The sequence below is a fragment of the Lontra canadensis genome, unplaced genomic scaffold, assembly GCF_010015895.1.
Source record: "Lontra canadensis isolate GAN:19392208 unplaced genomic scaffold, GSC_riverotter_1.0 scaffold47, whole genome shotgun sequence".
NCBI lineage: Eukaryota > Metazoa > Chordata > Mammalia > Carnivora > Mustelidae > Lontra > Lontra canadensis.
In genome coordinates, this window is record NW_022631041.1 from 6,441,387 (window position 1) to 6,456,208 (window position 14,822).

Here is a 14,822-nt window from a genome sequence, read left to right on the forward strand (position 1 = left end):
CTTAGATATGATTTAGGTATATTGCTATCTATAAAGCAAGGAAAATACAACAAAACTGTAGCTCACAGGATCCTTTTCATGAGTGACAGCTGGGGGTTCTATGTATTACAAGGATTTTCTCTTTAAACACAGTGATATTTACAATTTTTACACTGTTTTAATTGGGGACTGTTCTAGAATATACAAATCTTTCCTTGCCTTAAACAAAACACATGAACTTATAAGCAACATTAAAAAAAAATTCTTGGCATTACTGTTGTAAAGATAGAGTCAACGAACTTTAAGAGCTTTAAGAGCTATCCATAGTCTTACACTGTATTTAAGCCGGTGTTTCTCAACATTTTTGCATTATCAGCCCCAAAGAGCCTTGTTAGATCCCCATTCCCATGAAATTTTCATACCATGAGTATACTGTGTGTCTGTTTCTCTACTTTATAGTTGTGCTTCCTACATAAAAAGGGTAGATTTTTCCACTCCCCTCCCCAACCCTGCCCCATTGAAGAACCACTTCTCACCTCCATTGAGAGTGTGTGGTTTAATGTAAGGCTCTGATGTTCAGAGACTGTGAATGCCATGTTCAAAGTCACATAGTGTGGCCAAGATGATATTTCTCTGTGCTAAGTTATGATAATGCTCTTCCTGCTCTGAATTCTGAAGAATTGGTAGTAAATTTATTCAGGCTGCCATGCTTTGTGAGATTTTCTGCTTTATTTTTAGTGTATGAATTTTATTGGGTATCTTCCCATTGTCAGGCTCTGTGCTAATCCCTTTATTTAATCCTCAAACCATAAGAGACAGGCAGCATGTTCATCAATGCTGTGTCAGTGAATCAGCTGAAGCAGAGGAAAGTTGAGGAGTGCCCGAGATCACACAGCTCAAAAGAGCAGAGCTGAGACTGATATCCATACCTTTTTAACTGTGCTGCCAGGCTCTTACATCCTTTAAAAATAATTTGTTTTCTTCCTTTGTTATCAGAATGTCAGTGATGGCTGGTGACTGCTCTGCGTACCTGCCTCTTGGATCTGTCTGTGATTCCACTTACTGTTTCTTATCTGTGTCGAGTTAAGAAATCAGATCTGATTAAAGATTATATGGGGGCCTCTACTATGAATAATGCAGCACTCTTCAGTATATGTCCGTTGTGCCTTCTATAGTGGTCACAAAGAGGCCGTCTATGAGGGCTCTCTTAATCTTCCAGCCGTATTCGGTATATGTGTCATTGGCAGCCAAATGGGGGGGGTCGGTAAAGGATTATTATACTTGCTCATGGAATAAAGTCATCGCGGCATAATGTGTGAAGTTTAATATCAGCTTTCAAAGGAAATGTTTTGTATGAATTGCAATTGGCCTAAGTAATTTGGCCATTCACAGCTACAGGGCCTCATTCTCTTATCTCCGATGCCAAAATCCAATAGCTCTGATAACAGAAAGCTTTGAATTGACATGAGGCTGTTTATTATAGTCTTTATTTATCCTGCTTAGTATAAATAGCCTTGTTCCTTAATGTGTTTGCTGCCTCAGACCCTACTATGTGTAATATGTCATACAGATACATTCATAAGAATAATTTTTTATTGTGCAGAAAATTCTTAATTCTGAAACACAGCTGGCTACCAGCATGTTGAATTCTGCAAACAAAAGGCCCATCTCTAACATTTTTAACTAACTGATGTACATTGACCCCTGCTCTTTCCATCTGTGCAACGTTTTCCCCCTTGTATCTCTTAATGCCAGGTAACACATTTTTTAGTGTAAACTGAGATGTATTGAAAGTTGAAAAGTGTTTGTAGTAACTTTTGAAGTGTGAATGCCTGATTTGGGTCTGAAGTGTTGATCAGCCCCAGAGTACCTATGTATATGTATATGTTAGTGTACACGTATACACAACCTAGTTAACTATGTTGAGATATTGTAAAGGAAATGAGACAATGTAATTTTGTGCTATAAGGAATATCTTATACATCACTAATCACTACGTGGTGGGGAAGACGAACGATTCTCTGCAATGAGTCTGCTCTCTTTATGATGCAGGGATATGCTGTGCGTAAGGCTGGATGTGGGGCTGAGGCCGGTTTGAATAGGATCACAGGTAACATCAGAATCCTGGTAGACGGGGCACAGAGCTTCCTAGGGGAACTTGAATTTTGCTGGGCAGTGATGACTGCCTGTTTGTGGTTTATAATAATAAATGTGTAGCGATGCTCATCGACTCAGAGGCAAGTAGAAAGAATGCAGATGGAAGATCCGGGGCAGGGGAGAGAAAGGGGTTGTAAAGGAGTGGACCCAGAGATGGCTCCTAGTCCATGATCGGGTCTCAGATGTCCCTTCCGCTGGGTGCTGCAGTCCCTCACTGTGGCTTGGCAGGCGGATCTTGAGTTGACTTACAGACACTACTTCACTTTTGAGGTAGCGAGCAACTGTTAGAACCATCACGCAGTGACCATGGGCCTGGAGGTCAGTATATGAATGTAATGGATAAATATTTGGTGCTGTGAAAGAGTAGGATTTTGCCTGGAAGATGGGAGGACAATGGCCGGAAAATAGCAGTGAAAAAGCAAAGAAGAGGACCCTTATTCCAATGACTACCTGGGGCTTATAGGATCTGTGAGGAAAAAGAAAAAAGCATTCTTGAAAGTTTTCAAGGGGAACTGATGGTCCTAAGGAAACCAATTTCACTTAAGATAAGGTGAAGGAGTTGATCTGTGGTCTGCTGATCATAGAATAGAATTCTGGACATAACAGAAGAAGGGTTTGGGGGGTGAAGTGGAGCAGATTGGGGAAGGTGCGGAGTTGTATTGGTTACAGCCCTATATCGGGTGGCCAGGAAACACTGGATATTTGGTAGTGATTTAACTAAAAGGGAAATAGGATGTGGTGATGTATATTCTGTCATGGAAATAGCTCTGTGGTCTTACATATTTGCTTGCTGACAGCAGCAGTTCTAGGGAGAGCTGCTCCTTTGGGTTATACAAGGTCAGGGGCAGGCGTCATGGAGTGGGTATGGGGCCGGTGGGGGCTTCTTTCTTGAGCTTCCCAATTGGTGTGGCAATGGCAGCCTAGAACAGTCTCCTTAAATTCCCTGGAGTGAATATTTAAGTGCTTGATCACGATGACCCAATCTCTGGGTCCCCCAAAAGACCACAGATTGTGGGGTGTATTTGCAGGTACTAATTCTTCATCAAATCAACTGCATTTCCCCAAAGTGTGCTTTAATACATTTTTTAGCTGAATGTTATTTTATTTACCGACAAATTACCTTGTGAAAACATCCATTGAAAAGCTTAAAGAATTATTTCATTGTGAGTGTTCTACATGCCACTCAAACTTCTGATGCCAGTATTCTCCTCTCAAAAGAGATAAATATATTTAAATCTCATGTAACTGTAAAGATCACCTTTTAAGTATACCAAAATTTAGCAACATGTATCTGTGGGTTTCTGAAGGTATTCTTTTCCACTAAAATAGAAAAAAAAAAAAGAGGGGTGCCTTGGTGGCTCAGTTGGTTAAGCGTATGCCTTCAGCTTAGGTCATGATCTCAGGGTCCTGGGATCGAGTCCCACATTGGGCTCCCTGCTCATCAGAGATTCTACTTCTCCATTTCCACCTCTTGTGTTCTCTCACACTCTCTTTTTCTCTTTCTCAAATAAATAAATAAAATCTAAAAAAAAAAAAAAGATACCTGGTTGCATTTACTCTGTTGACCAATTATAATAAGCACATGTGCACTGGATTAATAATATATCTTGTTGCTTAAAATATCAAGTATTATATAACATCTTTAAAATACCATTAAAAAGGTCACTTAGGTGTGGGTGGCCACATTTTGTTGTGCTACAAGATAACTATAAGCTATTTTGTAGAATATCAGCTGCTTTTACAGCAGAAATCTCTTAAAAAGCTGAGAGTTTATGTTTAAAAAATCCCAGTTCCCTTTAAGATAAACTATTATAAATCTGTCACCCATGGATTCCTCAAATCTTTCATGAGAAGCTATTTACATTTTCAGTGTGCACCCATTTCTTGTCCCAAAGAATTCTATAGTCCGTTACTTTTGTTTCTTCAAGAAAAATTCTTGTTTCTGCTAAAGTTACCCTTCTAAACTTCAAATATTGTTATCTTTTTGGCTTTCTGCCTATCCTTATTCTTTATGATTTATAGGTTAAAAAAGATTTTAAAAGAAATCTCTGCCTTTGTCTAGTAGCCACAATTCCCTAAACTTGATATCCCTCTCCCCGCCTCCCCTAACAGCGCTCCTACTCCTGTTTTCTCCTATGATATTTCTCAGAACAGAAGTCCTCTGGCTTTTCTAATCTTGAGATGTAGCAACCTGAACTGCCAGATAGAAAGTCTTCCCCGAGAATCGTAGACCAATGGGAGTTCAGTGCCAGAGTGATCTTGGGAACTGGCACACGAGTACTTCCCACCCTTCTTGCTGCCTGCCCTGCCCTCATCTCTCCCCATCAGTAACATCTTATTGACATGCAGTGATTCTTTTTTTTTTTTAAAACATTTTATTTATTTATTTATTTGATAGAGAGATCACAAGTGGGCAGAGAGGGGGAAGCAGGCTCCCCGCTGAGCAGAGAGCCCGATGAGGGGCTCGATCCCAGGACCCTGAGATCATGACCTGAGCTGAAGGCAGAGGCTTAACCCACTGAGCCACCCAGGCACCCCAACATGCAGTGATTCTTGATGACAGTGAGAGATTCTTGATGACAGAGATTCTTGATTTGAAGTGAGGGATAGAGGTGGGAGTGGAGAGTGGAGCAGGTTTTGTAATCTTGGTGATGGATTATGTGGTTTTAAAAGGACCCCTGGAGACTCTGAAATGGATCCTTTACTCCTCTAGTCCAAGCAACTTAGTTTAAGGATGAAAAAAAAAAAATGGGAGATTTGAAGTGATTTATCCCAAGCCATAGAACCAGTAAATGGCAGGGGTGGTAGAATTAGGTCATTTTCTTCTGAGAGCAATGTGCACATGGCTTAAAGGTAATTTATTAGCCTGTGCGGTAAAGTATGCATACTCATTCCTGAACCTCTCATTTTGCAATTATTTTTGGCCTTATGATTGTATAATAAATCATGGGAAATTCCTTGAAAATGGATAAAAGAGTCTTGTAGTGTCCAGTATACCATACTCTAGCAATGGATCTAGTTTTAAGAGGACTAGCATGTGTGGTATGTTACCTTTGAGCTATATTCTATTTGAAATTCTGTATGAAATTATAGTTAAGAAATCAGACTATAAATGAATGTACATGATGATTATAAGGTTTTAAAATGTATATTATAATAATATGAAGACAGTTTGGACTGGTATAAATAGAGTTTAGTTTCTGATATGTTCGTTATTTTTAATAATTGATTACATTCATGATTTAAAAAAATCTGACACCCAGATATATGTGAACTTGAAAAAATTCTCCAGGACCTTTATTACTAAACTGCACATTTGCATGATGTAGGCAAAATTAATTTCCCAGTATTTCACTCAATTCATGTAGAAGATTAGGGAAGATATCACTTGTTGAGTATTTATGATATCTTGAAACATTTATGTATGTATAGCTCACTTTGTTCTTAAAATATTGCAGGAAGGATTTTTTTTTTTTATTAGTTTATTCAGTACATACTTGAGTTGCTACTGTGTGTAGGCCCTAGGGGTACCAGGTGCACTGATGATTCAGAAACTTCAAACAGACAACCAGATAGTCCCTTTCGCTCATGATTGGAGATGGGCTGCAGTGGCAGAATGTTTTCCAAAGGTGGGGAGACTATCTTGGTTCATCTGAGTGGGCTTGGTTGTTCCATGCCTCTTTAAAAGTGAAGGCAGAAGGAGTCAGGAGCCAAGGAATATGGGTGACCTCCGGCCAGACGCTGGAAATGACAAGGAGAAAGAACTCTCTAGAGCCTCCAGAAAGGAACACAGCCCTGCTGACAACTTGATTTCAGTCCAGTGAGCGCTGTTTCAGAAACTAACTGACAGAACTGTGAAATGATAAACTCACGTTGCTCTAAGCCATGAGGTGGTGATTTGTGACAGTAGCCTGACACGTGAATAGGGTAAGGGACATCATGCCATGTGTGGGCTGAGGTGCCATAGAAGGTGTCTGCACCACGTTCTGGAAGGAAGGTGAAAATTAATTAGGTCGGAAGGGGAAGGTTCTTGGGAATGGGGAGAGGGGAGGATGGATATTTAAGGTAAAAGAAGTAAAAAGTAGGAAAAAAAATAAAACAAGATGAAATCAGAGATGGAGACAAACCATAAGAGACTCTTAATCCTAGGAAACAAACTGAGGGTTGCTAGAGGGCTGGGGGGTGGAGGGACAGGGTAACTGCGTAATGACATTAAGGAGGGCATGGGATGTAATGAGCACTGGGTATTATATGAGACTGATGAGTCACTGACCTCTACCTCTGAAACTGATAATTCCTTGTAAGTTCATTAATTGAATTTAAATTAAAAATAAAAATTAAAAAAGTAAAGCTCTGGACTGAGGATAAATAATTGCTTCATTTTTATAAGTAAATAACCCCATAGGATTCTCAGACATTACATCCTTTTGCTTCTAGTCTGGGCATTCTTAAGGTTTAATAGAGCTAATCTATAATGATCTGCTTTTACTTTAGCTGTTTGCCACATAACCTATTTTATACATATGAATAGTCTTAAAAATAAATGGTACAGATTGTGTAAAAGTAAAGTGTTTGACTATACCAGATTTCATAGTCATTAATTTTAAGTGAGTGTTAAGAGTTGCCTATTAATTGTTGATTAATTGCATGTGTATACTCATTTAATTTTTTGCTTTTAGTTACCTTTTTGGCACAACCTTTTTGTTTATTCTTAATACTCTTTTTTTCAGTTGATGTTTAAAAATTGAAAACACCGGGGCGCCTGGGTGGCTCAGTGGGTTAAGCCTCTGCCTTCGGCTCAGGTCATGATCCCAGGGTCCTGGGATCAAGCTCTGCATTGGGCTCTCTGCTTGGCGGGGAGCCTGCTTCCCCTCTCTCTCTGCCTGCCTCTCTGCCTACTTGTGATCTCTCTCTGTCAAATAAATAAATTTTAAAAAAATCTTAAAAGAAAAAATTGAAAACATGGGTGGGGTTAGGTGGAAGATAAAACACCAGCCCCCACCACTAACCACCCAAATTCTAGTCGGTAACTTCTAGATTTTAGAAAGTAAAGAAATACTTATATATGATTAAAAAAATTAGAAGTACTCAAAGGTTTATTACAGAATATACTGGTTCTCTCACTACTCACCACAGTCTCCATCCCTAGGGGCAACTACTTTTTCTTCTTTTGGCTTCTCCTTATGTCATTTATACATTTCCATATTCTACATAAAATGAGAATACTGTTATCTTCTAAAACATCAGTATTAGACATTGTCTATGGATATCCTGTTCTGGTAAACATACAGCTTTCTCATGCTACCATTTTCTTTCCTTCCTCATCATTGAATTTTTTTTCACTTTTTTTAAACGTTTTTTTGTTATGGTAAAATACACATAACAAAAAATTTACCATCTTCACTATTTTTAAGTATACAATTCACTGGTATTAAATATTCATGTTGTTGTGCTATCATCACCACCATCCATCCCTGTAATGCTTTTCATCTTGCAGAATGAAAACTTTGTGCTCATTAGATGATAACTCCCTATTCTTTCTTTTCCCCACCCCTGGCAACCACCATTCTACTCTCTGTCTTTATGAATTTGACTACTTTAAGTACCTCATGTAAGTGGAATCATACAGTATTTGTATCTTTGTAACTAGCTTGTTTCACTTGGTATAATGTGCTCAAGGTTCATCCATGTTGCAGCAGATGTCAGAATTTCTTTCCTTTTTAAGTCTGAATAATACTCCACTGTATGTATGTATTACATTTCTAATCCATACATCTGTTGATGCACACTTGGTTTGCTTCCACATTTTACCTATTGTGAATAATGCTGCTCTGAACGTGGGTACACAAATACCATTTCAAGACCCCGTTTTCAGGTTTTTTTTGGATGTGTGCTCAAAAGTGGAATGGTAGATCCTATGTTAATTCTATTTTTAATATTTTGAGGAATCACTAGACTGTTTTCTACAGTGGCTATACCATCTTATTGCTGAATTTTTAGATAAACAGGAATTCAGTATTGACGTTGTTATGTGTGTCTAAACATCATTACCAGCCAAGCACTGAAGTTTACTATAATTTTGCTTCCTCTCTGTTTTTTCACCTGAAGTTAGCAATTGCCTTGCTTTTATGTGCTTAGGTTTCTTTGCACCTGTTACTAATTCTCACATTTGCCAAAGGTCTGATGGTATAATTTACCACAAAGCAATCACAGTAAGCAGTCTATCACTTCTAATATTTTTTCTTAGACACAGTTCTTCTGTAGACATACTTTACAGGCCTGCTGCAGAGCCATAATCTTAAGGATATTCTGTGCTTTTCTCCTGTGCTTTTTCTCCTTTTAGAATCCCTGTTTCCTGGATTTCATGTGTGTGTGTTTGTTTTTATTTGTTTTTCTTTTCTCTTTTGGGTTATTTCCTTGTTTTTTTCAGAGTGTATCCTTCATTAGTTTTGTGAAGTTAAAATAAGAAAACGTAGCAGTTGAATGGTGATGACAGCCCTCATCTGGTTCAATTCATCACTGTCTCTTCTGAGATCTCTTTTCACCATTAGCATGGGACCTGTTTGCTTCTCCCTCTCTTGGATCTCTTGTTTTTATGCTTCTCCTTTTTTTTGTTCCTTGATTTACAAACTGATTTTTGTGGAGGTCATCTCTTAGTAGCTTCTTGAAAACTGGTATTTGGGAGGTAAGTTTAAAGACATTTTAAATAGATTGTAGTTATTCTGTAAATACTTATTATAAAACTGTAATAAGGACTCTGAAATATGGAGATATGTAAGACTGCTTCTGCCATAGTGAGTTTGTGGAACAGAAGAACAGAAAACAAACCCATATAATACCGTCAAAATAAAATTTAAGCATGTAACAATCCAAGGGCTATTCTAGGGAATATGTGATTAATTTCTATATAAAGAGGAGTAATGACCTTTTATGAACTCAGAGAAAGGAAATCTAATTGGGCTGGGATGTTCTAAAGAAGGTAGACCTTAACTCTAAGGATCTGTAGGATTTTGGTAAGTGGAGGTGGTCAGAAGGGCATTTTTTTTTTTTTTAAGATTTTATTTATTTATTTGACACATAGAGAGATCACAAATAGGCAGATAGAGAGAGAGAGAGGGAAGCAGGCTCCTTGCTGAGGAGAGAGCCTGATGCGGGGCTCGATCCCAGGACCCTGAGATCATGACCTGAGCCAAAGGCAGAGGCTTAACCCAATGAGCCACCCAGATGCCCCAGAAGGGCATTTTTATGCGTTCATGAAGTTTTTGGGTGGGTTCAGCCTTAAGAATATCCCGGAGAAAAAGGAACATATCATGATGACCTGAACAGAGTATCGGACAGAACTGGGGGATAGGCTAGAAAAGAGAACTAGTGATAGATTATGGAAGACGTTGAGATTCAGGAAAAGCAATTTGGGTTTATTCCGTAGTCAGCCAAATACTATTGGAGGTTTTTTAGTAGCTAAAGGCTCAGGTGAAGTTGGTGGCTTATGAATAGAAACAGATAGCTTTCGTGTCTGGCTTTTTTTCACTTAGCAGAACGCATTTGAGATTCCTTCTGTGTTGTTGCATCTGTCAGCAGTTGACTGCTGAGTAACACTCCATCGTAGACAGCACATACCTCAGCTGGTCTGTTTACTGCTTGATGACATCTGGGTTATTACCTGTTTGGAGCCATTATGAATAAAGATTTTCATATGGATTTTTTGTGAGTGTATGTTTTCATTTCTTTTGAGTAAATGCTGAGGAGTAGGATTGCTGGATTGTTCTTGAGTACATGGTTAACTTTATAAAAAAGATCTTCCAAACTGGTTCTTAATGGCGGTACCGTTTTACACTCCCTCTTGCAAATGTATGAGAGTGGCAATTACTCTGTATTCTCAACAGCACTTGGTATAGTCATTTTCTTAAAGCCATTCTAATATGGAGTGATGTCTCATTGTGGTTTGAATGTACATTTCTCTGATGATTAATGATGCGGAGTATCTTTTCATGTGCTTATTTGCCATCCATGTATCTTCTATGATGATCTGTGTTTAAATATTTTACCTACTTAAAGATTGTGTTTGTTGTTGTATGTAGAAGATATGTGTTCGTTATAAATTCAAAGAATACAGAAAAAGTACAATTGGAAAGTAAACCACCTTAACTCCCAGTACCTAGAAATAACTTTTAATATTAACATTCCAGACATTTGTCCTTTTATCTATATATATATACACAGATAGTCCTGTATATAAGACAGGTGGATGGATGTGTGATGTACAGATAGATGAATGGGTGAAATAGAAAATATATATAAGTATATATAAATGAGATCATATTACACATGCTGACTTTTCATTGTGATATAGTTCATATACCATGAAATTAACCCTTTTAAGTGTACAACTCAGAGGTTTTTAGTATATTCACCATGTAGTGCAATCATCACAATACTCTTAATTTCAGAACATTGTATCGTCCCCAAAAGAAACCAATTACCCAATTATCAGTCAGTCCCCATTGCCTTCCACTCCAGTCCTAGGTAACAACTAATCTCTTTTCTCTCTGTGTAGATTGGACACTTCATATAAATATGAATGGATTCACACAATATGTGGCCTTTTGTGTCTTGTTTCTCTCACTTAGCATGTTTTCAAGGTTCATAAATGTTGTAACAAGTATTAGTACTTTATTCCTTTTTATGGTTGAGTAATTCATGTATGGGTATACTATATTTTATCTATCCATTTCTTTATCAGTGGACATTTGGGTTGATTGTATTATTAGGCTATAATAAATAATGATGCTATCTGAAAACTTGTATACAAGTTTTTGTGTAGATACATGTTTTCAATTCCCTTGGGTTTAAACACCTTAGGGTGAATTGTTAGTCTCCATTTTTAATTTTTGTTGTTATTGTTGTTGTTTTGAGAGAAGGAGAGAGAGAGAGTGACATAGGAAGGGATAGAGGGGGAGAGAGAGAATCTTGACTAGGCTCCATGCCCAGTGCAGAGCCCTATATGGGACTCAGTCTCATGACACTGAGATCATGACCTGAGCCAATACCAAGTCAGATGCCTAACTGACCTAGTCACCCAGGTGTACCGAAAATTGTTTGTTTTCTTCTTTTGAAGCTTTGAGGTCTATAAAGTTTTAAAATTTGAAATTTACATGTATGTGTATCTCTTAAATCATGCAACTCCATATTTCTGTGTATTAATTTTGATGTAGAGTTAATGAAGATTTTATAAAAGCTTGATCATCCAGTGTTTTTCAGATATATTAAACCAGCTTAAAGAACCAATTTGTATTGATCTGAGTTGTTTTAAAATACATAAAGTAAGCCCTTTAAATTATTTTCATTTTATCTTAAGTATTTCTTCTGATTTTACTGCTTCCTAGAATTCATTTACTTATTCATTGCATGAATATTTAGTGATATTTCCTCTGAGTGTGAGGCACTATATGAAGATATTGAAATAAAACATTGGGGGATAACTTAATATACAATTAGGCATTGTAAAAATGGAGTCATAATTATTTTATGATTTGGATGTGATTTTGTTAATATTTATATGTCTCTTTTCACCTTTCACATTAAGGATTATTCAAGACACATACACAAATCAATGTCCCAGTTACATTAGGTCCTTAAATTGATAAAGGCTCCTTGGAGGCTGTCTGTTTGTTTGTTGGTGTGCGTGATGTGGACTGTCCCATGGTAAGTAATAGAGACGTGCCTGTCATGTTGTTCCTTGCAGCATTGCTGACAGACAGAGTGCCTTGGAAGCGGAGTTGAGGACAGTGAAGGCCTCTCGCCAGGATCTGGAGAACTTCCTAAAGTGGATACAAGAAGCGGAAACCACAGTTAACGTGCTTGCGGACGCCTCTCAGCGGGAGAATGCTCTTCAGGACACTGTGTTGGCCAGGGAGCTCACACAGCAGCTGCAGGCAAGTGTGCGGGGCCCCGCACCCAGCATTTTTACTTCCACTGAAGTAAAAATCTTCTGATGCTCTTCTGATGCAGCGACTTGCAAATTGATTACTGTTCAAGGTTGAGGTTGTTACCTCATTTGGTTATGAGATCCATGCTCCCCTGTGAAGCACTGGTTTATGGAAATAAGATCTCTAAAATATTTTACTTAGTAAGAGTGGAAAAACACCTTGTTTTATGGAAATAATAATTGTTTATTTAGACTTGCAGGCTCATAGCTGTTCTGTTTTTGTCATTTTAAGCACTGTGACACAGCCTTATTGAATCCTAAATTATAAGGGCATTTCCTCTTAATATGAGTTGTTCCTTTCTCCATTTATTATAACATACTTAGTATAAAAGCTGCAAAGGCTCTGTGGCTTAATTTACAACTAAAAACATTGGGCTTGGAGGTATTACTTTTATGTCTTTAGCTCGATAGCTGTGATTGTACATGCAGTCTGAGATTCAGATTTTTCTGCTCTGCGAAATGTACTAACACAAAACCTTTCCTCTACAAAAATGTATGAGGAATCGCACGTAGCATGACTGTCCTCTTGCCCTGCCCCCAAGGACAACTGCTTTAGTGCCCTTGAAGTTACCATCTTTGTGCAGAATGACCTAGTCTTGCCAGTCACAGACCTTATCCTTTAGAACTTGGTTTTAAAACTGATTTTAATAGCACAGTTCCCTTGTCTACCACAGTTTCATGTCTACTTACTTCTATCAGCCATGTCATTCACACATCATTTTGACTGTTATTATTTCTGAAATGCCTTTGAGCTCATGACCCAATGTCATGTCTTCTCCTGTCCCAGACAATCACATGACTCCTCAAGGGCAGAGATTACGTTACTCTGCACTTTGCCTATGCGATGCTGTGTGTGCACATTCTGGGTAGATACTGACTGTTGCCCATGGACCCTAACTTTGCCATTATGAAATTCAGTGTGATGACCTTTTTGAGTCCTTTCTTGGAATTCTCTTCTCTCGAAACTCAGAGTGTTCACAAGTATGTAGATCTGGATAGAGGGTGTAGTAGCTTTCTTAGAACTATTCCTATTCTTATGAATTATTTTTAAGTTTAAAACTGTTTTCACTAAAAAGTACCAAAAAAAATTTTTTTTAAACGACCTTTCGAGAAGAGATTTATTTGTAACGTGTTCCCAAGTATCCGGGCTATTTAGGGTGTTTTATGGTGGAGTCCTCGAGATTAATTTAGTGAAAATCTGTGTTTACTTACATTACTTCTTACTTCTTATTCATTGCATAATATATTTGTGACTTGGTAATGAGGGTGACCCAGCAAATATGGAGGTTAAATATGTGCTTTTGTCTCATCATCTAGAATCTCGGGAGGACACTCTCCATGTTATCTGAAGAAATATTTAGCTATCATCTCATTTTCAGGGGGTTAGAGAGGGCTCTAAATGTGGGCCAATGCTAGAATGTATTATTTTTTATGATTTAAACAACTGGAAGCCTGACCTATAAATCTCACAGATGCTTAACTTTACATAATGGTGTTAAACTCAGAAGATACCCAGGCTGTGCATTTGAGGAGGCAACAGTTTTTAGACAATGAGCGAAGGAGGTGTGGAATGAACCTGGATGTGAGCATCAGCAAAATGCAGACTTGTTTTAGGGTTTAATAATGTCTTCTGGCACATTTTATCTTGGCATATATCCTTGCCATAGCCAAAATTCTTCGCAATGTTTAGTGAGTAGCAAAACTGTAGAAATAAATGTAAATGAAGATGTTTAAAATCTTTCTAAATAAAAATAACTAGCACAAGATTCCTTGTCTTATGGCAACCAGCACCACAAAGAAAGGTTACTGACTAAAATAATAAAGCACGTTATGACATGCATGGTAAATGCCTCTCAAAAATAGTCGCTGAAATTTAATGTTGTGGCTCATAAGAAGTATTAAAGAAGGCATTTATTAAGAGCCTATTTCAGTTTGTTTGTCTAAAGATAAACACATGCGTTTGCTTTTGTTTAGGATATTTCCCGTTATAGTAATTTGCATGATTTTTCACTGCCTTGCTCCTTTTAAAAAAGGATCTTAATTTTAAAACACTCTCCTCATCTTATTAAAAAATCCTATGGCTTAATGTTTGGCACCTTATAGGCAGATGCAGTTAGAGACGTGTTAGTACCTTTTGCTGCATATTTCTGAGACAAGAGAATTTAAGTTATCCCATGACTTTTTGTATTAATGACGCCTCCATTTGTGTGAATGAACAGATAGTTAAAATGAATGGCATGTCTGGGAATGGAAAGATGTCTGTTGAAGAAAATGAATGTACAAACAAGAGTGTCTGAAATTATAAAATCTTCTGGTGACGTGGTGGTGGGAGTGCGGGGGAGGGGCACAGTTTGTGGGTGCACCAAAAAAGACGGAATGAGGACCTCAGCCTGCATGTGCTCTGTGTACAAGGGGCGTCTGTGGAACTGCTCATGTGACACACTCACTGGTGGTACTTGCTTGCTTTGTATCTTATGACAGCTGGAGGCAGAGCCCTAGGAACATTTCATGAAGAGGAAGAAGTCTATTCTGTATTCAGTTTAAGGTGAATATGAGTAAGTTTTTGCTAAAGGGTAGTTTGGAAGCACCGTGGAAGATGAAGATTAGTTTCTGGGAGTATGCTAGGATACATGCCATTTCCGTGAAGGATGGAGGATGATTTGGATTTATGTATTTGTTTTACTGCCTGACTGCAAGGCAT

At 38.0% G+C, this 14,822-nt stretch overlaps 1 protein-coding gene across 6 annotated transcripts in view; it reads left to right on the plus strand.

Annotated features, from left to right (window-relative positions):
* UTRN (utrophin) overlaps window positions 1-14,822 on the plus strand; it is a 489,639-nt gene that overhangs the window by 247,587 nt on the left and 227,230 nt on the right. For all 6 annotated transcript variants that reach the window (XM_032873101.1, XM_032873103.1, XM_032873100.1 and 3 more), the window contains one exon: window positions 11,879-12,068. In XM_032873101.1, the coding sequence (XP_032728992.1) occupies window positions 11,879-12,068 (190 nt within the window). The remainder of the gene's footprint in view (window positions 1-11,878; window positions 12,069-14,822) is intronic.